The 23,014-nt window shown below is 45.3% G+C and overlaps 1 protein-coding gene across 1 annotated transcript in view; it reads left to right on the forward strand.

Moving 5' to 3' along the window:
* Positions 1–23,014, forward strand: part of SFXN5 (sideroflexin 5) — a 141,558-nt gene that overhangs the window by 80,735 nt on the left and 37,809 nt on the right. Inside the window, exon 10 of the mRNA XM_045017488.1 lies at positions 5,946–6,036. Coding sequence (XP_044873423.1) covers positions 5,946–6,036 — 91 coding nt within the window. The remainder of the gene's footprint in view (positions 1–5,945; positions 6,037–23,014) is intronic.

Genomic DNA, 23,014 nt, shown 5'->3' on the forward strand with positions numbered 1-23,014 from the left:
CCAGGTCACTATAGTCCTCCCCTTCCGCAGTAACAAAGTCTCTCCATACAAACTCTCTCAGGTGCTTTTCCGCTCTTCTGCCCAGCCCATGCCACATCCCAGGGGCTGTTAGGGGAACTCAGGCCTGCCCACTGCTCCATGCTCCAGCCCGGGCACCCTGTGTTTGGCAACCACGGTCTGCTTGCTCCCAGACCCTGTCGCTATCTTCCCCAAACTCCTTCTTATCTTTCTTCACCATCTTCTGGCCCACCCCGGGTCGCTACCGGAATCTTCTCTGTTCCCTCTGGCTACTTCAGCCTCTCTCGGGTTCTTGCTGGAGTCAGAAGATCTCGCTCAAGATCGTTCTACCTGGCGAAGTCTGAGCCATACTGGAGCTACAGTCTATGAGCAGAGGAGAACTACTGAGGGAGAGCAGAAGTGCCAGCAGCGTAAATCTCACAACAGCAGCATGTCGCTCTTAATCAACTAGCCCATAGCGGCATCTCTTGTTCAGTGTACCAGAGACAGTTCAAAGCTAACATTCACATATTCACAGAAACCAAATCAATCAGTGATGTCATGGTCATCTTTGAACTCAAAGGACGAACACCAACATTCCCAGGCAGAATCTGAGACCTCACTCCCCCTAGAACTCCTCCCCTGCTACCTGGCCCACGCCGCCCGGGGCTCCGGTGACAATTTAAAAGGGCCAGGGGCTCCAGCCGCCGCAGCGATGGTGGTCGGGAGCCCCAGGCCCTTTTAAATTGCCGGCCCCAGGGCAGCTGCCCCTTCCCCCCCCCCACCAAGTTGGCAGCCTTGCCAGGAGCGTCCCTACCAGCAGGGCTGCCGATAGAGGGGACAAAAGGGGCAGTGACGTTAAAGCACTGCTGGCGGGGTACGGGCTGGTACCGGCTTCTCACCGGTACACTGTACCAGCCAACTTTCATCCCTGCATCAAACCCATAACTTCTGTTGGAGCTGTGGCATATCTGTCAGAAGGGCAGCCAGACTTGTCTGAGGACGTGTCTACAAACAGGTGTTGCCCCGGTTTAAGATTTGTTGATACAGTTCAGCCAATAAAACACTATGGTGGAGTGTGTTCATACCGTGCCAACACGTACCCCGGTGCTTGTGTCCACACAGCAGTGTGCTGTATCACTACAAACCTGGGGCACTGTGGATCGGTATCTCAGTGTCCTCCATGCCACCCAAAGGCTCACCACCTTATGGGAACTCCAGGATCTCCGCCTGTTGTCTTTTCCCTCCAAGCACCTCTTTCTTCTCTACAGCATTTCCCCTTGTTGCTGCAGTGGCTTCTCTTTCACCGCTGCCAGAGCAGCTTTCCGCCACTCCTACAGCCTGCTGCATCTCCCTGCCCGTGGGCAGGCCGTTGCCTCTGTGAAGGGCAATATCCATTTGCATGGATGCTGTGTGTTTAATGTTGACGTGCGTTCGTAAATAAAGCCCCTCCCCTCTTCCCCTTCTGGGCCACATGGCTGTTTATCTTTAGTTTACTTATAGGGGCATAGACCAGGTTGTGCACGGACCATGTCACTCCCCTCTGAGTCCCTCCACTGGATCTTCGTCACCTACCAAATGAAGTTTAAGATTCTTGTCCTTCAGTGCCCTGCGCCTGTGTTTCCGTCCTGCTTTCTCACCATATCCCACCTTGCCTCCTGTGCCCCTGCCTCACCTCTTCCTTTTCTGCTCAAGACCTTGCTATTTTCTTCAATAGAAACATCTGTCCCTCTGCCCCAAACCAGCCTCTCTCCATCACCCTCCTTCCACAGTCTCCTCTAATGCTGGCTCTGGTTCCATGGTTTCCTTTCTCCTGCCTTTCTCTCATCCCATATCCCCTTGATCCCAACTCCTCCTCCCTTTTTGCTGCAACCCACACGCCTTCTCTCTCTCGTCCTCTTTTCTCTTCTCCTACCCTCTCCCCACCTTCGTCTCTTCCTGCTTCCCAATCTCCTTCCTCCTTTGCATCTGACCTCAGGTGGGTGTTCTGCTTCTTCTACCTTGACCTGCTCTTTTTATTAGCTATGTTTTGTGCCCTCTGTATGCTGCACCCTCTGAAGCTTTGTGCTGGTGTCTTTGAGGCTGAAGGACGGGCGAGCCTCGTTTGGTTCCCTTTCCGTAGGTCTGAATCTCCTTCCGTGGACACTGGCAGGTTGATAGTTCAAATGCCAGCATTAAGCACAGGCTTCCTCCAGGCCCAGGGGGTGCTTAACCCTCTGCTCTGCCACAGGCCCCCCCCACCTTCTCCCAAGCCTCCACCCCATCCCGCCTCTTCCCACCCCTGCTCCACCCCCTCCCCCCACTCCTAACCCTCCCTCCCAGAGCCTCCTGCATACCGCGAAACAACTGATCAGGGAGGGAGAAGCGCTGATCAGCAGGAGGGCGGGAGGAGGCACTGGGAGGAGGGGGGGAGCTGGCTGCCAATGGGTACTAAGCACCTGGAGCACCCACGGAGTCCGCGCCTATGCAGCGTTTACATTGCTGGAACATTGGAATTGCCAGACTGAATTATAGAATATCAGGGTTGGAAGGGACCTCAGGAGGTATCTAGTCCAACCCCCTGCTCAAAGCAGGACCATTCCCCAACTAAATCATCCCAGACAGGGCTTTGTCTGGCTAGAACCAGATGCTTCAAAGGAAGGTGCAAGGAGCCATGCAACAGGCAGATGTTGGGTAAGCTATCTCCGATGTAAGTCTCCTCCTAACCCTTCGTAGTTAGAAGGAAGAGCTGTTGTAGTCTGATCGGCAGTGTTCTCTGGGTTCTCAGTATCTATTTCTTTGTAATAATCCACCACTGAAAATAAATAAAAACACTTCTTGGTAGGTGACCCACTAATATTGTTACTCCACTACTTCAGAAACAGATGATAGAGCGAGCACAAATCCCAGTTCTGGCCTGGCCCTCACTGGGAGCTTTCCCATGGATTTGAGGGGGAGAAGGATTGCGCCTTTATTGAACAAACTCAGCATTGCCAATCCCCAAATCCATTCGTCAGGTCTCAGAAAAATCACAATTGGCTGAAAAATAGAGTTAAAAAATAATAATTTGGGGAGATTTTTTTTTTAATTTGTCTTTTGGCTTCTGAGACTTTAGGTTACACTAGGGTCATGCTTTCAAGCCTTGCTCTGCAACCAGAAGGGCAAGAATTTTTTTTATGTGAGAGCTGAGGTTCTTACACAATCCCTTGACTCCAGGAGCTGGGGCTTTAAAAAAGAGATGAAATGTTGTGGCACTCATGGTAAAATCCAGAGTTCTGGCAACATTACAAACTCTGCTCTCAGCACTGAGCCGACCTCATTATTAATGCTGACAATAGGGAAGTGGGACAAAGATCCTCCATAAAAAAATTGGAGGGGAAAATGGAGTTTGCCAGAGGCAAACCCAAGAGAGAAAGTAATGTTATTTTCAAGCTGCTAAGCAAACACTACACTCTATGGTACAGGGACTGTCTCTTTGTTATGCCTTTGCAGAATGGGGCCTGATCTTGGATGGTAATACAAATAAATAACAATAATTAACTATACTCACCCCTGGAGTAACTCCATTAGCATAGAGTTACATTAGTAATGCATTTGGTCCACTGGACATAATACCTCTGGCCAGCCCCTCTCAATTAAAACCCATTAACAAGTCTTTGCTGGTGCCCCTTTTATTTGCAATGATCTGAGATCAAAAATACTAGTGTGTTGCAGGGCATTCTCCTTTCCCAATTTAGGCGGTCCCACTTTGTGACCTGCGGGAAAGAGTTCACAGATTGGGTAAAATAATTTCAAAACTGTAAAAACAAACCCTCATTAGTTTCTTAAACCTAGACCTTGCGTCGAGAATTTGGGGAGATTGGATTTAAATCTATATCAACATTTAATTTCATATTCACAGCAGGGTGGGTGTTACAGACGGAAAAGTGAGTTCATCTGTGGCACCAAATTGAATCTGAAAATAAAATGGTTTTTATTACTAGTAACTTCACAGCAGTGGCTCAGCTCAACCTTTTCTCTTTTCAAAAGCTGCTGCACCTGCATTTTGCATTCAAATCCTGCAAAAAAACAAAAACAAACTCCAAGTAGAGGAGTTTGGTAGCGAAACAAAATATGATATCTCTGCAGATTCAGTGAATCAAATTTATGAATACTATAGCTGTATTATAGATATAGTGGGGCCAGGAACCATGGTTAGGATTGTCTGAGGTGGGGAGGGATAGTTCAGTGGTTTGAGCCTGCTAAACCCAGGGTTGTGAGCTCAGTCCTTGAGGGGACCACTTAGGAATCTGGGGCAAAAATCTGTCCGGGGATTGGTCTTGCTTTGAGCAGCAGGTTGGACTAGATGACCTCCTGAGGTCCCTTCAAACTCAGGTATTCTATGATTCCCTTTCTAAACCCCCATTTTTCCAGTAGCTTACAACTTAGCTTTCACCTTTGGGGCTTACATTTTCCAGGCCTTGGAATGTTTGAGCAAATGCTTCTCAGCCATTTTTGAGAATGAAGAAAGGGAGGGGAAAAAAACACTTTTCTGATTATTTAAAAAAAATATATAGTATGACTCTTTTTGAACGCCACTAATGCCAAAGTGTGGGTGGGGTGGGGAGTCAAAGCAGAAAGGGATGATTTGGCAGGGAAATACCCCATAGGAGGAGAAGTGTCATTCAGTGTCCCAGTGGAAACCTGCTTGGATTTGGAAGGGTGCTGAGGGTGTGAAAATCCTAATTGTGCTCACGCAGTGTTTTAACTGTAATAGTGTTTTTCAGCATCTTCCCAAAGAAAGACAACGACACTGCGTGTGCATGAGTAACTGATGTGGTCAGAAAATGTTGGGGGTTTTTTCACCACAGACAATTTTGACTTTTTGTCATGTATTGTTAGGTATGTATTTATTTGGTAAGAAAATTGAAAACCCTGAAAACCAAAAATATTTTAGCCATTTTTGGCTGAAAATTTTTTGCATTACACTTTTTTGGGTGAAGGCTTTCAGTCAGAAACTGTCAAAAACATTTCGGTTACAGCCAAAACTTTTGGTTTGGGGCCTTTTAGGCCTCTCTGATGAAAAATGGAAAGTTTTTGAGGAAAGAAGGTGCTTTCTGCAATAAAATTGTGTTTAGATGAGAACCCAATTTTCTGTCGGGGAGAAAAAAGTTTTGATGGAAAATTTTTGACCAGCCTTAATCTGTAACCCAAACTGTTAGACTGTAGGGTTTTGTTCCCCTCTAGCAGCTGGGCAAAGACCCACATTGTTGCTTTGGGTTACACATGTGCAGCTACTTTAGGATTGTAGTTAAAATGCAGTGCACCGTGCCTCATTCAAATGCTGGAGGAAATGGGTGAAAACGTATAATTATGGAACCCAGGCCTGCTCCGTGTGGCGCTCTGTCCCCCTCTAGTGGCACCTAGACCAGCTAGACATTGATGAGTCTGCTACAGCCTTGGCTAAAAGACTTGTCTTTTAGCTCATGCAGTAGAGAGAGGCTCATGCCTTAAGCTTCAGAAGTCCAAGGTTTGATCCCAGCCGACAACAACCGGGGTCTGTTGGCGTTACAGTTATACAATACCTTCTACGTGGCTAGACCATAATCCAATCCAAACTCTGCTGGAGGGGTGAGATTGGCTGGGAAAATACCATCGAACTGGATAAAAAATGCAATATAGGGACATCTCCATTGGCAATGGTGAAGAAACAACCCAGAAGAGTAACACTGTAATGGATCCCATCCTTCCTTTGGGGGTAGCAGTGGAGGGCTGGAATTGTGGGGCAATGGGGGGAGCGTGGAAGCAATGGAAGGGCTACACATAAGGTTACCTGAATGGATTTAGCTTTGGAATGATTTCAGAAGCAAAGGTCTCTCCCTCTCTCATCTCAGTTAAGAGCTCTATTCCTTAGTCGCTGCAGGGCACAGAACAAGCACCATTATTTGGAACTAAATGCTTTTACCTGTCTTTGATTTCTCTGTCTAAAGGTGGGCCTTAATGTTCTGGTTCAGAGAGCAAACAAGTTTACGCCAGCCACCCGTCTCCTGATCCAGAGGTTTGTGCCATTCCCTGCTGTAGGTAAGACATGATCTACTTCTGTACACTCTGTGTGTGTGATATAGCTCTAAGTATGGATTTAATGCTGTTGAGGCCTACAGGTAGCTTCTGCCTTTGTGATTTATACTGTGGCCTGAACACCAAGCTGGCAGCACTGCAAGATGTAACCCGTGGCTGAGATGTTGTTGTTCTAAATAAAATATAGGATTGAAATTCACTGTTTCAGTGGGAATAACCCATGTGGGCCACTCAGACTGTCAGAGAGAGGACTGGACAATGCAGAATGAGTTCTGACGCGTCTAATCTTCACTCTTTAGATGACTGTTCATTCCTTGGGTAGTAACCATAGCCTAGGCTGAATAAACTCCTAGGCTCTGGTGTTTGATTTGGTTATATCCAAATTAACAAGAAGTACTCACCAGAGTACTGCTACTCTGAAACCTCACAAGAAGTTGTTATCCTGAAATGTTTTAGTCAATATCTTGGAGACATAACATAAACCATTAGCAGGATGAAATGGGCATATTTGTAGTCACACGGGAAGTGAGTTTTGAGGACCATGGCTGGAGTGCAGGAATTTGCATGCTGTGCAGTTATTGAAAGCAGTGACTGTGGTACTCCGGTACTCTGCTAGGCTAAGACCGGCCTATTCCAGTATACAACAGAGCAGCTGTTGGCCTCTCCCATTAGACATCCGTGTTCGGTCTGAATGAAGGTAGTAAGACCTTGGTGTTAACACAGTAGCTACCTGCTTCTGGAGATCTGGGTTCAAACGTGGTGTAGATCCCAAGTGAAACGAGTTTGGTGGTCTTAAGCTACTCTCTGGTGGTTTCAGAATCACATTAAAATATCCACTACATAATGTGCCTTTCTTCAACCTCTAGAAACTCTGAATCAGAAGTGCCGGAACATTGGAGTTTAAATCTGAGGTGCACTGACAAATATTATGTGAAGAGGCTATCTGGTTTGCTGACTGTCTGTCAGTGCCATCAGCTTCTTGCTTTTGAGAACACTAAAATTTACTCCGAAAGCAGAGGGGAAAAAATGTGTGCATGCAAGGACTAATATAGTCTGTTTGCAGCATGATCTGGTTATCGTAAATTCAGTAAAAGGGGCTGCTGCACAAAATCCCAGGCTGCAAGGTCAGATTATGGCCAGATTTACAAATGTATTTAAGCACCTAAAAATGCAGATAGCCGCCAAGATGTACAAGAGCACCTGAGCCAATTAGGGACCTAACTCCCCTGAAAGTCAATGGGACTTAGACGCCTTCACTTAGGGACTCAATGAGTTAAATAAATAAAAGGTTAAATTATTGTTGTGTGTGGGGGTTTTTTTTGTTTTTGTTTTTTTAACTATTTGAAGAACAACGAATATCACAGATGTGGGGTTGTTCTGTTTGGTTACATTGGAGAGAGAGGTCAGCCAGCCATAGCCTGTAAAATCCAGCATCGCCTCTGGAGCAAGGGGAAAGGTGGTGAGATGGTCTAGTTTATGCATGTGACTGGGAGCCAGGAACTCTTAAGTTAGAATCCTGGCTCTGACCGATTCCCTGTGTGATATTGGGCAAGTCACTTACATACTAATTTTCAAGTGGCCTCTGCTTTTGGATGTCTGGTTTTTTGCATGCCCCACTTGGGCCTGCTTTTCAGAGGTGCTGAGCATCTGCAGCTCCCCCTGGCTCCAGCTGGAGTTGAGAGTGATCTGTACTTCTGGTGTCTCAAGCTGGGTGCACAAAAAGTCAGCCCCCCAGAATCAAGGGCCAGTTTTGGAATTGATGTCCTTTACCTTTCTGGGCCTTAGCTTCCTAGTCTGTAAATTGGGAATATAGAAAGTAACCTCTTCAGGGCAAGGACGCTGTCAGGTTGGTCTGTGAGGTGCCTCGCACACATTGAGTGCTGCAAAAAATAATAAATAATAAATATTCTTACCTCCCTCTCAGGGGTATTCTGAAGACTAATGTTCATAGTGCTCTTTAAACCTGGAAAGCTCGGTGTAAACTGTTACAAAGGATACAAGTTCTTGTTTTTTCTCTGTATCGACTGAGTAGCCAAACTTACTGACTCTCCGAGCTGCATACGATAAGCTTCAGAAGTCCGAGAGTTGCCAGACATGCACAACCTTGACACACGCATTTTAAAAAATATTAACATCCTACTTACCGTGTCACGGCTAGTCAGTGCTAGAGCTGGAGGCCTGGCGAGTCCCCATCCTGGTTGTAAGTCTTTGGCAAACCAGTTGATATGTTGTCAAGGCAGAATGGAGGAGCTCAGGGGTTTGGGGCTTCTGCCCTGCGGCGGGGGGTGGGGCTCGGGGTTTCTGCCCTGCGGGGAGGAGGGTCTTGGGGCTTCAGCCCCATGGGGCGCATCTGCTACAGCTTGGGGCTGAAGCGCCATTCCTGGTGCGCCTTGCAGGGCAGGAGCCCCGAGCTCCCCCCCAGTCTGGTTGGCAGGGGGAGGGGCAGGAGGGGCTCTGCAAGCTGCACTTTAACTGTAAAGAAGCCACATGTGGTTCGTGAGCTGCAGTGCCGCCGTCCCTGCCATATGGCGGCTGCTGCTGCTTTTTTTTTAATCATTTTTCCCTTTTCATCCATGGCCAGGGTGACTAATTTCAGACCCTCAAAAGGTGAAAACAATTATGGATGTCTGTATTGGTGGGTATTTTTAACTGATTGTTTGTCTTATTGAGTGATAGGAATGATGCATATGGGGGTGGTGTGTCTCTGCTGCAAACATTTTAACTGTTTATTAAACCCCTCATCATGCATCATTACTTAAGCAGCCTTCAAAAAGCCATTTGCAATGTGTCCCTCTCTGCCATCTCTCTACTCTAATCTAAGATAGTTTGTCTAGGAATTTGTGCTCCAGCTAGTGTTTGTGTGTCTCACTAACACTGAAAGGAGTATGCCACGTTCTTTGTACCTCTCCAAGGAGAGTTTCATGGCTTTGATGTATTGAAGTTTGTTATTTGGAGAAGTGGGTTCTGCGGTTCGTTACGGAGGCTCTGAGATTCGTGGTCATTGTGATCTTTCCTGGAAATGGGTCCCACAGCTGTGGGCCCGCTGAAGAGAAAGCTGCTGTTCACCAGTCTTACTCTTGGGTGAACTGGGAATCAACTAACGAGCAGTAACACCCTTTTGTAGACAAGTCTCCTTGTAATTATGCCAGTGGAACGTAGCTGTTGTAGGAGGTCATGATATTGGAGAGTAAGACACTCCATTGGGTGGGTTGGGCTAATCCTGTGGAAGGCATTGAAAGTAAAGACCATGAATATTAGTCTTTAAATACTCACATGTAAGGATCCAATCCTGTGAGGCAGTGAGCTCCCTCCATGAGGTGCTGGGGGTCATCATCTTCTGTTGGAAGTTAACGGGAATTCAAGTCACTCAGCACCTTGCAGAATCAGGCCCTCTGAGTGGTGCACAGGTTAGGGGCTGACCCTCTGTGTAGGAATAAATTTCACCCTGGAGACTAGAGCTGAGCAAATTATTCATTATAAAGAATCTGATGGTTTTTGTATATTACTCAAATTATTTTAGAGAGACAAGGTGGGTGAGGTAATATCTTTTATTGGACCAACTTCTGTTGTTGAGAGAGGCAAGTTTTCAAGCTTCTTCAGGTCTGGAAAAGGTACTCCAAGTGTCACAGCTAAACACAAGGTGGAACAGATTGTTTAGCATAAGGAGTTAGCACATATTCTGGATCATTCAAGGGGAAGTGCCCTGTCAACACCTCTGCAGTCATAGGACAAAAAGGGTTGTTAGTGGGTTACAGGTTGTTGTAATAAACCGTAAATCCAATGTCTCTGTTCAGGTCACAGTTTTTAGTGTCTAGCAAAGTTACGAATTTAGGTTCCCAGGCTCATCTTATAAAGGTGTTGTGCAGGTTCCTTCTGAGGCTGAGGACTGAGAGGCCAGATATGGAGTGATTGCTTGGTGAAAAATGTCCACCCACAGGTGACAGTGGTTTTGCCTTTTATCATTTTCCTGTGTGAGTTCATTTGAGACTGTCTGTCTGATTTCACCCATGTAGTTGTTATTAGGGCTTTTAGAGCACTGAATGAGGTACACCACATGTTGGGATAGGCATGTGTAGGAGCCATAGATCTTGAAAGGTGGGGCGGGGGGTTGTTGATCATTGTAGCAGTGGAGACATGGCTGCAGGTTTTGCATCTGTTGTTCTGGCAGGGTCTGGTGCTGCTTTGATTTGGTGTGTCCTGGTCTGTGGGGAGCTTGCTTCTGATAATGAGCTTGGAGAGGTTGGGGGATTGTTTTACAGTCCAATAAAATATATTACCTCTCCCACCTTGTCTCGCTAATATCCTAGGGCCGTCATAGCTACAATAACATGCATACAACACTAAAACAATTTCATGTATTCATTTTTCAAAGCCCACTGATTTCTTTAGTGAATGATTCTTGGTCAGCAGCTCGGTCAGGAATTGCAAATTTTGAAATCAAATATACAATTCACACTTAGCTACCGGCTGCTATTTGAGTATGCAGTCGCAGTGTTCACTTCCACAAGTGATCCTGCTAGTGAAGCTTGAATGTTTGTGGAAAGTGAACACGCTGGGGTTATGAATACAGTTGGCTGAATTACTATACATAGCCTTACCCACTACTTACTGAGCAATACTTGAGTCAGATCGTTCTCTTGCATCACAGATTTCCATATCAGTAATGCTCCTCCTGCACTGGCGAATGAGAAGAATAGAGTTCCCCCTAGTGCACTATTGCTATAGAAGGCAGAGGGCCGTCTTGTATGAATCACTGAGAATTGCCGTAGGAAGTGACAAAGCAGCATTCCAGCACAGGAATTCACAGCAAAGCTGTTTACAAAAGCTACATTGAAACTGGACAGTCATTTATCTAAGTGCAGTTTCCATTGTAAGGCAGTTGAAATAATAATAAATATTGATTGAACATAGAAATTCTGAATCCCTAAGCATTTGATTTTTAAGATATTTAGTGATGCACGGTTTGAATCGGAAACAGAATCAAGTCCTTAAACCAGCAATAGAACCATTTTTTTAACAATAAAAACGGATAAAAATATTTTTCTGCAAAAATGCAGACTTATAAGAGCTGCTTCTGAAGAAGCCCAGAATTGCATGAATAATTGTTACAACTCTACCCCTAACTGTGAGGTTTTGGGGTGCAAATTGAAACCATTGTACAGTAGATCGTTTAAATATTCTATGCTCTAAGAGGAGACCTCCCCCGCCCAACCGTAGGACAGAAGTGTTGAATGTATGGTATCGTTCCTCAGATCAGTCTTACATGGCCATGTTTTCTAGATCGCTTGGGTAAAAAATTATGCCTGAGTATTTTAAAGGACTAATCACCAGTCATAAGCTATTGCTGACTCGGATAATGATTATTAAAGCGATTCCACACATTTAATGAACCTTTTTCTATTTCTGTAGTGGAACATTAAAGTGCTAACTCTTCAGGGCTCAGTTCATTTTAAAATTTTTTGCCCAAGCTTGATTCTGCTGCTGACTGATTCAAAGAATTTTCATCACTCCTTCAGACCACTGCAAAGTAAGCACAGCAGCCCAGATCCTCAAAGGTATTTAGGTTCCTAACTCCCATTGATCTCAATGTGAGTTAGGTGCCTAAACATCTTTTAGGATCTGGGCCATAGTGGCTGGTAAGATTTCACTTTTGCCTTTGCCTAGTTTGCTCAGTGTGAAACACATAAAGCCATACTTCTAAAGGGCAATCCGCCCAGCTCAGGCTCCATTTGTGTACACCAACTTTGTACGTGCAAGTTACTTGCACACACAGCTTTTGTGCACAGTCACTTCTTTGTGCAAACGATAGGACTTGCATGTGCAAGATATGGAATTGGATTGTTAGCTAATGCAGAGCACAAAGCAACAATCTTATACACCTCTACCTCGATATAATGCTGTCCTCTGGAGCCAAAAAAATCTTACTGCATTATAGGTGAAACCGCGTTATATCGAACTTGCTTTGAACCACTGGAGCCTCCCCCCCCCCGCCCCCCGGAGTGCTGCTTTACGGTGTTATATCTGAATTCGTGTTATATCGGGTCGCTTTATATCGGGGTAGTGGTGTACACTCTTGTCTGTCTGCTCCACATAAAAAGATCACATGCAATTTTCAGGTGTCCTCTTTGGTCACTTGAGGGTAGAACATGTTGCAGTAATCTAGTTTGATGTGACAAAGCATGAATAGCTGTGTCTGTGTCTGAGAGATAAGGTCATAGCCTCCTGGCCAGCCAAAGAAGGCCTCTCTGGCCACTTTGGTATCTTGGTGTGCATAAGTCTATTGTATCCACGTGTGATGAATCCAGTAGAACTCTAAGCTTGTACAGGACACCTGAAGTAGGCAAGATGGTTTCTGTGCAGGTTGTGATCACACTTCCTGTTAGTTCTCGTTAAATGATAAGAGAAGAAAGCGCTGTTGTACCTGGACTGGCTGCAGCTTCATCAGGCTGTGGTGTCCACCAGGATGAGGGTGGAGGTAAATACTGCACAGTATTGCACAAGGTATGTGATCTTTTACTGACTTACATTGAGATGAGTTGGAACATCCCAGATGAGTGCTTTCACCAGCAGGCCCTTGGCTCTTCTGGGATGGGGGCTCTCTCTCTTTCTCAATGACATTTTCATCAAAAATGATAAGGATTCCACAAAATGTTTCGGTTCTAATGAAAAAAGTTTCATCTAAAAATTCCTAATCAGCTCTAGTTCTGATCCAAAGAACATATTAACTTGCCTCCTCTGACATCAGCCAGCATGTCTTGTGTGACCGGGCTGTCCAAAGGGAAGTGTTATGTTAGACTAACACATATTACACTCCTTATTAATGTTTAGTACATATGCATCATCCTTCTCCAAATATCTCAAAGCTTTTTACAAAAGTGATCATGATCCTTGTTTTACAGATGGGGAAACTGAGTCACGGAGCGGTCACACAGTGGGTCAGTGGCAGCAGAACTGGGAGCAGAAGCTTGGTCTTCTGCCTCAAAGTTCTCTGCTCTAATCAGCAAACAATGCTGCTTTCCTCTGGCACTGTAGTGTCATCCTCCCAAACCGTGTGTGTGTGTCTCCATGCATGATAAATATACATGATCACATGAATAGGATGTCAAAGTTGGAAAGTGAAGCACTCGGTGCTCATTGAGTGTGCAGGTCGGATGGCGTGCAGTGAATGAGGAAGCTGTTCAACAGTTAGCTGTTATCCTGACTGTGCAGGGGGTGCTCCCTTTTTCATCCCTGGCACACTGTTCAGCTGCAGTGATTGAACAAGCCCTAATTCGCCAGCCAGCCTGTACTGTGAGTGAGGCAGAGGTCCTGCAGGAAAAATAGCGTGTAACCATGTAATTAGATTGCATTGTATAGCACACCCCAGAGGGGTAGAGTTAAGTTTGTATGGCTAGTCTCAACTTTGGCATTTCCTGGCTTTAAGTGTTCCGTTCTTTATTTGCTTTAACATCGTTATTTGTAGTGTGTCCTAGGTTTATTTTAAATATATATAAAAATTAAAAACCAATATGATCTCCTGGAATTATTTGGTAGGCAGCAGTTAAACACTGTGTCCTGCATAATCTTTTCATTCAGAGCCTCATTCAAAGCCCATTGAAGTCAGTTAGGCCCAGATCCTCAAGGGTATTTAGGTACCTAACTCCCACTGAAGCCAGTGGGAGTTAGTCACCGAAATACCTTTGAGGATGTGAGCCTAACCACCATTGATTTCAGTGGGAGTTAGACACCTAAATATCTTTGAGGATCTGGGCTCCAGAACTTTTTCATTAACTTCAATGGCCTTTGGGTCAGTCCCTGAACAAAACAGGGTCCGCAGAGGTCTGCTTCGTTCAGTGTGCACATAAATAGATCCTATACAATCTCCTTCACCTCTTGCATTGGCCCCCATGTGCAGAGCCCACATAATGCTGGGAGATTGCATAGTGAATTGTAATTTCCATTCACAAGCAGAGTGCTAATGGGAACACTGGGAAACTGTTGTTAAAAAGTCTGTCTACCACTGACTCCCTGTGTAATCTTGGGCAGACCACTTGACTGCTTTAGGTCTCAGTTTTCCCCATCTGCAAAATGGGGGTGATGATACTCCCTTGCTTTTAAAAGGCACTTTGAGATCTAGGGGTGAAAAATGCTATAGAACCGTTACATAAATAATTATCATGAAAATCCTTACCATGATGGTCATGCGGTTCTTTTTGTTTCGGATATGTATTTAGTGGGAAATTTTATTTTAACCATCCTTTTTAGTTTGGCTTCAAAATGGCATTAAAGATTGTGAGTAGATTTCAGAGCTACGTCTCAGACCAGGTTTGGATCAGAGTTGCATGTTACAAAATCTCTGCCACCAGGTGGTTCTATTTTTACACAGAGGTGTTAGGAAAAAGAGGTTAAGCTGGCGTCAGAATTGATTGGGGACCCTAATTAATTTGTTTAGCCCTTAATTAATTCTCTAGTTCTTATTTTATTTGTGTACTGTCATGCTTAATTGTGTGCCAGGACATCAGGAAGCCTCCCACTAATTGCTGTTTGGTTGTTTTGAGAGCTGGAAGTTATTGGTTTGGAGACCTGGGTAAATTGTTTAATTAAAGATCTGTCTTCGTATTAACTTTCACTACCAGCCTTGAGACATGAGCTAGATTTAACCTTGTGAAGACATGGGGCCAGATGCTGAGCTGATGTAAATTGGCATAGATCCACTAATGTCAATAGGGCTGCGCCATCTTACACCAGCTCGGGGTCTGGCCCATTGACTTCAATGGAAATACTCTGGTTTTTGCCAGCTGGGGATCTGGTCCTTTGATTTCACTGGGGGCTGTGCTGATTTACACCAGCCAGGCGTCTGAACCATGTTGTTTTTCTCAGGGTGTTTATGTGGAAATTCTCTTGTCAGAAAAATGAATTACTCATGCTACCATCCTTAGCCTCTTTCAAAAGTGATGGAACTTCAGTAAAATGCATCCACCTCTAGGGTGGAAGGCAGCCACTATCCTGTGTAGAATAGTACACTTCACACCCTAGGTCGAGGCATTAAGATTTTGGCCAGAGTCACTGGGTATGTCTTCACTGCAGTTTACCTGGTTCCAGGTAACCAGGTATGGGAATTATAGCAGACTAAGAGTGTGAGTGTCCAGCAGTTAAGCCACACTCAGATCACACCTGTGTAATCATGTCCACGCTGGTTCTGCAGTAACTCTGGTTAGGCACTAGAATTGCTGGGGGGATATCTCCTGTGTTTTAGTACTCCACTAAACTATGTCATTGTGTGAATCGTTTTGCAGCGTATTGTGGGAAAACTTACCTGTCTTTCCTGGGTCCCTGTGCAGAAGTCTGAGCTCAACAACACAGTAAATATAAGCACTTCCAGATAGGCACACTCCACACTGCTGTTCACAGTCTGCGTTCCAACTGGTAGCAAGCATGGATCCAGCCGATGGCCCACTCTAGCTGTTGGCATTAATGCAGCTCTCATTTCTGGGACACCAGACCCAATGCAAGGCACGAGATGCAGTGGAGGAAATTTAGGCAGTGGCTTGTTGCCTTCAGAAGGCGGTGGCAGGCCTTGCTAAGGAGATCATGCAGGAGGCATGCAGAGAAGGAGCAGTGGAAACAGCTGAGACAGGTTTTAATAGCTGTGGAATCTCACCGTGCTGACTGGCAGTTCTGGAACAGGACCACAAATATCAAGCGGTGAAACTACATCGTCCTGCAGACCTGAGGTGATCAGCTGTGATGCTAAATTTTCTGCAAGAGACAGGCCTCCTTTATGGATCTGTGTGAGGATCTCGCCCTGGCCCTTCAGCCCCAGATCATCCGTATGAAGCTGTCCGTACCACTCCAGAAGCAGGTTGTTATTGCCATCTGGAAGCTGCCTATTCTTAGACTGCTGCAGATCAGTGGCTAACCAGTTTGGTGTTGGCAAGTCAGCTGTCAGTGCTGTGGTGGTGGAGACTTGTGACCCAGTTATTGTTGTGGTTTGTCCATAAGTGGTAAGGATTACTAAAGTCCCCAAAATAATTATTGGCTGTGGGAGAATGGGGCTCCAGGACTGTCCCGGAGCCATGGATGGCACACATGTCCATGTCCATTGTCTGCCCCCCACAAAGTTCACATAAATACATCAACTGGAAAGGATACTACTTATTCATTTTGCAGACCTTGGTTGACCACAGAAGGAGATTCATGTACATCAACACGGGATGTACCTCAGGGTGCATGACACCAGGGTATTCCAGAGAAAAATTCCAGGGTGTTTTCAAATTTGGACAAGGAAGGACTTTCTTCCCTCCCAACAACATGGTTATCAGCGAGGTATCTCTGTCCACTGTTACTTTAGGGGACCTGTGTTATCCTCTACTACCTGGCTCATGAAGCTGTACCCTGATGTGAGAGCATCCGGCAGAAGAAGGTTTAATTACACACTGAACAGTTGCAGGAAGGTGGTGGAATATGACTTTGACTGACTAAATTGTTGGTGCTGTCTACAAACCATGTGGATGTCGATGCATGTAATGCCATTTGTGTTGTCAGGGCGTGCTGTGCACTGCACAGCAGATGTGAGGACAGGGGGAGTACTTTCACCAGGAGTGAGTCGAAGACCATACTTGTTTACAGACCCGGTACAGTCAACAGAAAGTCACAGGGGTTGGGTCCAGGGAAGCGAGGGAAGTAAGTGATGCCCTGCGTGCCCACATTCTCGCTAGACGGGGGAAATGCTCTTATGTGGAGTTGTGATTCACCTGTTCTGTACATATCAATTTATCTCTTGTCAGTCTGACATGATAAAAGCTTTGATTTGAATTTTTCTTTGTTTCCCAACACACCATTCGATTGTGCAAACAAATACTTTATTTGAAAACAACAAAAGCACCCCAGCTGCTGCTGCATTAGGAAAAGGGCAAAATCTGTACTAGGCTGTAAACAGCTGGCAATATAGACAATCAGGGCAATGTCACAGGAAATGGAATTGCACATTCTACTCCTTGGGTGCATAGGGATAGAATGAACAAATACATCTGCCCATGCACACTTCCACTCTAGGAGTGCATTGATTGGCTCATGCCCCAGCCAGAACTCTTCACTGTCTGCATGACATGAAATAGAGTCCATTATCCTCATTTTACAAATGGGAAAGCTGAGTCGCAGAGAGGTTAAGTGACTTGCTCAAGGTCAGAGAACCTGTATTAGAGCTGAGAAGGAAACCCCAGTCTCCTTACTCCTGCTCTCCGCTGCACTGTGCTGGTGGATTGACTGCATACTACATTTATTGATAGAATCACTGTCTCCAAGAGATGGGGCTTGCTGGTAAATCAGCTTGTCGCAAAACTTGGCATGAATGAAATAAATAACAAACCTGGGAGCCCTATTGGATTCCTAGCAGGATCATATTGTTTGATCCTGGAGGGATCTGTTGCCCTCAGGGAGTTCCCAGGCTGGGAAAATATAACTCTTGTCGCCTCATGTGAGCAGCTGATTGCAAATTTAATCCACTTGTTATTACATGAAAAACATGCCCCCAGGGTTACAAAAGACCAGTCATCCTTGTGGAGATCTCTGCTAGTGCATATCACAGTGTATCTTGTGTCCCCCACAGAAGCAATTTTGAGCTTCCACTCTCCCTTCCTCCTCCCCCCCTGCAATGCATATATCAGGTTGTTCTTTCGATAGCCATTTACAGCCTCAGTCTTCTTCCTCTCTCTTGCAAAAGTTGAACGGGAAGTTCTTGGATCTCACGGTTTCCAGTTTAGCATTTTCAGGAGAGAACTGGAACAGATCACTGGCCCATAGAGTGGTGCTGAAAAGAAACCCGACCCAATGGGATGAATTTGGACCAGGTGTAACTTCATCGGGCTCTGGAACATGGGAAGAGAGAGCTGGGTTCCAGAGACTCCAGGAACCTTTTATTAAAAGAAACAAAAATAATGTTAAACAGCTTTGCAGAATGGTCACGAAAATATACCAGCCCAGCCACAAACTCTGCTTTCCTGCCCTTTACTTTGATGATAATGAAATAACTAGCGATATATTACATGCATGACTCGCCTCAGGTGAAGGTGTGAGGTAGAATTTTGGGATGTGTGGGTTATAAGGCATTTATTTAAAAATAGAGAAAAAAATCCAAATTCAGCTCTGAAGTAAGTGGCTGTAACTCCACCATAGTCTGCGGAGCTGCTCGCATTTACACCAAGTCTGAATTTGAGCCCTTTTGTAGCCTTTTCCATGTTTTGCTCTCTCAGTTTCCCTCTCTGAAGTATTGTCTTAGTGGAAAGAAATGTTGCCTATAAAATCCATCTGGGTTTGGTGTTTAAGTGGGTGAAGAAATGCAGTCTGAAAAGGAAAGTAGCAACTGGCCTGAGACGTGGAGTCTGGGTTAGCTCGGATTTGAATTCAAACTCCTCCAGAATTTGGGTCCGTTCTACAGATGAGCTTGAGCTGTGAAGATGAGAACTGTGACCTACACAGATCAGCCATACGTGGTTACTACAGCGACAAATGTAAGAGGTTAAAGCTTTTTGCTCCTGTGTAGCCTGCGGAGTCAGCACAGCGAAGGGAGAGGGAGTGGGATTCTATTCCTTCTTGTGCTTCGTCAGCAGAATTGTCTACTAAGGCCCCAAATTAAGCACACGTTTAAATGTTTAGCTGAGTTCAGGCCTAAGTGCCAGTCGGTTATACGGAGGCAGTGAGGTTGCCTCACTGTTGCTGTGGGGTGACACAGGTGTCACTACAGGCAGAATTTTACCGTGATTACTGGGGATGATGTGCAAAAGGGATAGAAACCAGTTTGGCCTCCGAGGGCCTGATCCAAAGCCCACTGAAGTCAATGGAAAGACTCCCCTATGCCAGCCCCCGAGACCCCAGGGTGAGTTTGCAGGGCTGACAGTTAGCAAAACATGTCTTTTTAATTGTAAATTGAGCCCACTGATTGATTTGATCTAGATCTGGGTCTTATTTGAACTTCATACCGGAGGGCACCCACCCAGTGCTCTGAGATTTGATAGAGAAATTACTATGAGACAGTGATCCCCACAATACCATTGTTTACTTAGTCGCCTTTCAGAGTAGAACAGCACTTTAATGCTGCTGCCGTGTATTGTAAGTCAGCTCAGGAATTTTATTTCTGCTCGCTGGAGTGGCACTAATGCAGTGCGGGATTTTTTCACCTAAAAAGAAGCCTTTAAAGTTTCAAGATTTATGGCCAAGTTGGGGGTTCTTTTTTTTTTGGTTTGGGTTTTTGTTTTTAACCCAAATAGGAATTCCCCGAGGGTGTTTTTCTGTTTTTATTTAATCTCTTTAAACAACTCCATTTAGGCAGTACAAAGGGACATATTCTCCATCTATAAAGACTTCCAACTCACAGGTAAATGTGAAATACATATAAAATCAGAGAGGCATAGTAGGTGAAGTAATATCTTTTATTGGACCAACTTTCTGTTGGTGAGAAAGAGAAGCCACACACAACTCTTTTTCAGGTCTGGGAAAGGTACACCGAGTGTCACAGCACAGTTCAAGGTGGAACAGATTGTTTAGTGTAAGTAGTTAGGACATATTGTGAGGGACAAGGCATTTGATGGATGATCATCTAAGATCTTCATATTTGACCAGTACTTTGAACATATAAAGGGCTAAATATTATGAAAGATTGTCAACAAAGGAATTGACAGATAGGAACTTGTTCAGAATTTGGGAAAATCCTGTCACATCAGAATCTCTGTTTGAATCTGGTCCAGATTCCCTAAATACTGTAAAGATGATTGAGGGGTTCACATGCTTCAGGGGCCATAGAAGTACCTTAGATGGATCTCATAGCAATAAGGCAGATTTGGTTTGCTTTTACACAATGAGCAGACAGTTTGCCCACCTTTGCTTCTTCCACTGTGTACCTGGTAATGCACAAACGTTGGATTTTCACTTTTAAAATACTTTCATATACATTTAGTGCTGGTGAAGGGTGCTCGATTTATCACCCTGGAGACTGTGCCTCTGTTTATCCACAGAGCCGGTACAACACAGGCAGCCACCCTATCTCACCTGTGTATGTCAAGCCTGATCTTAAAGCACTTTACGAAGCCGGGAGAGTATCAGTGTCTCTGTTTCACGGAGGGGGAAACTAAGGTATACAGAAGCAATGTCACTTGCCCAAAGTCATACGGCAAGTCAGTGGCAGAACCAGGAAAAGAGCCCAAGGCTCCTTTCATCTATTCTGGTGCCCTGCCCAGTGGAACAGGCTAACTCCATTCAAGTTAATGGGAGTGTTGCCCAACCAAGGACTTCAGGGGTGGGATGAGCATGGTTGTGTTTAGAATCTCGCCAGCATATAACAGTGGCTTGTTTGTAACGTATGTAGCAGGTAGGGTGACCAGATGTCCTGATTTTATAGGAACAGTCCCGATATTCAGGGTTTTTTCTTATATGGGCGCCTATTACCCTCAACCCTTTGTTCTGATTTTTCCCACCTGCTATCTGGTCACCCTAGTAGCAGAAAGGAAGTAAAACTTAGATTCTAAGTCTCTCTTCTTTCCTACTATGACATGGGACGGTTAGCGGCAGTTGGCATTATGGCTCCCCCTGCCTGGAAACAAAGAGGGAGAAGATTTATGAGCAAAACTCTGTGTCTAGAAACTGCTTTCCACCCCCTTTCCCTCCACTTCTCCTTCCAGTTGACCTGGAAGCATGGGGCCTTGGCCTCAGTCCTCCTGTCATGGCTCCTCCTTCCTAGATGAGTCTCAAAGCTGAAAACCAAGTTAAATAGCATAACTGCAGATGATCCTGAAAACCCTGAGACACATACGTATACAGGGCAGAAGGGGAACTCTTGACTCGAGAAGTTGCAGAATGCTTAGAGCTTGGAAGTAGTTAGCAGTGTGTGTGTGTGTGTGTTTTGTGGCAGGGAGGGAAGGAGAGATTTGGTTCTCTCTGGAGGTCCACTTCCCCATAATAACTAATCATCCTAAAGTGAGAGATACCCCGGTGCCTTCATTGTGTTGCCTCACACAACATGAGTGTTCTCAGGCCTCCTGCCACATGACTTTGCACTGTAATCCCAACCAGTACTCCAGCTCCTTAAATGTGTGCACACGCATGTGGTTTCCCTCCTATTCTGGAGTGTAAGCAGCGTGTGTTGACACAAATCAGCTTTCATTGCAGAGAGCTGCATTGCACCAGGGCATGCCCACCTGCCACTTGAAAAAAATAAAAGTTGGTTATACTAAATGAATTGACTTTAGTTAGTAAACATTATAACCCTTCAAGAGCTGCCGAAACACGCCTTTGGAAGGAGCTCATCAAATGAATTGTATTGCAAAACCAGACTGTTTTGCTGTCCTTTGCCTGATCCCATTCTCTTAGCTATGATCAGATTGACTAGTTGTTCCTATTTGTTAGTAGAGCCCAGGTGTACCCATCAGGGCCTCACTGCTGTGTGTTGTACAGAAATTGGGGAGAGGGGAGGGGGCAGATCCTCAGCTGGTGTAAATCAGCTTAGCTCCCTTGAAGTCAGTGGAGTTCTGCTGATTTACACCAGCAGAGGATCTGGCCCATGTAATAAAAAGACAGACCCAGATCCTCAAAGGTATTTAGGCTCCTAACTTTCTTTGAAATCAATGAAGCCTAAATACCTTTGAAGATCTGGGCCATCGTTCCCATCCCAGAGAGCTCTCTACAGGTGAATGAGACAGACAAGTCGGGACAAGGTAATAGTAGAATAGGCATATTGGTATAAGTAATAAACTCTGCTATCTAGTCATTGTCCGCAGGTCGGGTTTTGTAGGCACCATAACAGAGGTGAGTGAAGGAAGGGTTTGAAAGAGGATAAGATGGGAAACTTTTCCACTGCATGAGGCCTGGCGTGGGAGATAGGATGAAGGTGCTTGGGGAGAAATGGACTAACAGATGGGGAAAGCCAGCATTGCAAAGCAAAGTTGACAACTTGCTAAGATAAAGTTGCTGACATATTGAGCAGGGTTGTATAGTGAAGGGCCTTATTGGTAAAAATGTGAAGTTTGTGTTTGACGCACTGGAAAAGGGACTCCACAAAGGGGTGATATGGCCAGAGCCACAAGCCAGTCTGCTGAGGCTAGCAGCAGCATTCGGAGTGGAACTGAGGACAGGGCAAGGTTACAATAGTCAAGACTAGTGAGGAAGGAGGTTATTTCCAAAGAATTCCAGCGTGGAGACCTAATCAGTCATGAATCTCAGCAGAGGGCAGCTCTCTGAGGCCAGGTCTGAGCCGCACAACTGGAGTGGACTTGGATGTGGAGGCTAAATGTTGATTGAAAATGGAGGGAACTCGCTAAGGCACTGGTGGTTCATAGTCTAGTTGGAAAGATAACTAATTAAAGTGTCAAGCAAGTAGCTCTCTTTAAGAAAAAAAGAAAGAAAACCAAATCTAAGCAGCTATTTTCCCCTTAATGTTGCCACCCCATGATGGGAGTTCAACAGGAACAGGGTTTACAACAGCATGTGTTAATGAAGCTGCTTCTAATTAGATTCTACAAAACTTTGTATGCACTGTTAAGAGCTGAATGCAGCACTGATCTAAAACATCTGGATTTTGTTCCCACGGCTCAATGAAATCATTTTCAACAGGTTTCTGTCATGCCTGCAAACGTTTATTGGTGCCAGAGGAATTTGTGTCTGTCAAGCTGTCCTTGGGGTAGATTAAGGGAGACTCCTTGGGATCTTGGGTCTGCGGTCAAAAGGACCCATCATGGATCACTGACTCACCCATGGAGTAGCAGGCAGTGATGTAGCACATAGCTGCTTAATGCCGTTCTGGGGTGAGCTGCTCTGGGAGGATGGTGAGGGTGTGTAGGAGGTAGGATGAGAAGAGGGATTTCAATAGAGGAGGGGCAGTCATCATAGGAAAGAGAGTTTTGGGGAGGCTGAAAATGTTGGGGTTTCCAAGCCCCGTTTTGCCTCAATCCACCTCTGCTTGTGACAACAAATTGCCTGGGCAGTCAAAGCACATGATATCGACGTATTCTCCTCC

The sequence above is a fragment of the Mauremys mutica genome, chromosome 5 (assembly GCF_020497125.1).
Source record: "Mauremys mutica isolate MM-2020 ecotype Southern chromosome 5, ASM2049712v1, whole genome shotgun sequence".
Taxonomy (NCBI): Eukaryota; Metazoa; Chordata; order Testudines; family Geoemydidae; genus Mauremys; species Mauremys mutica.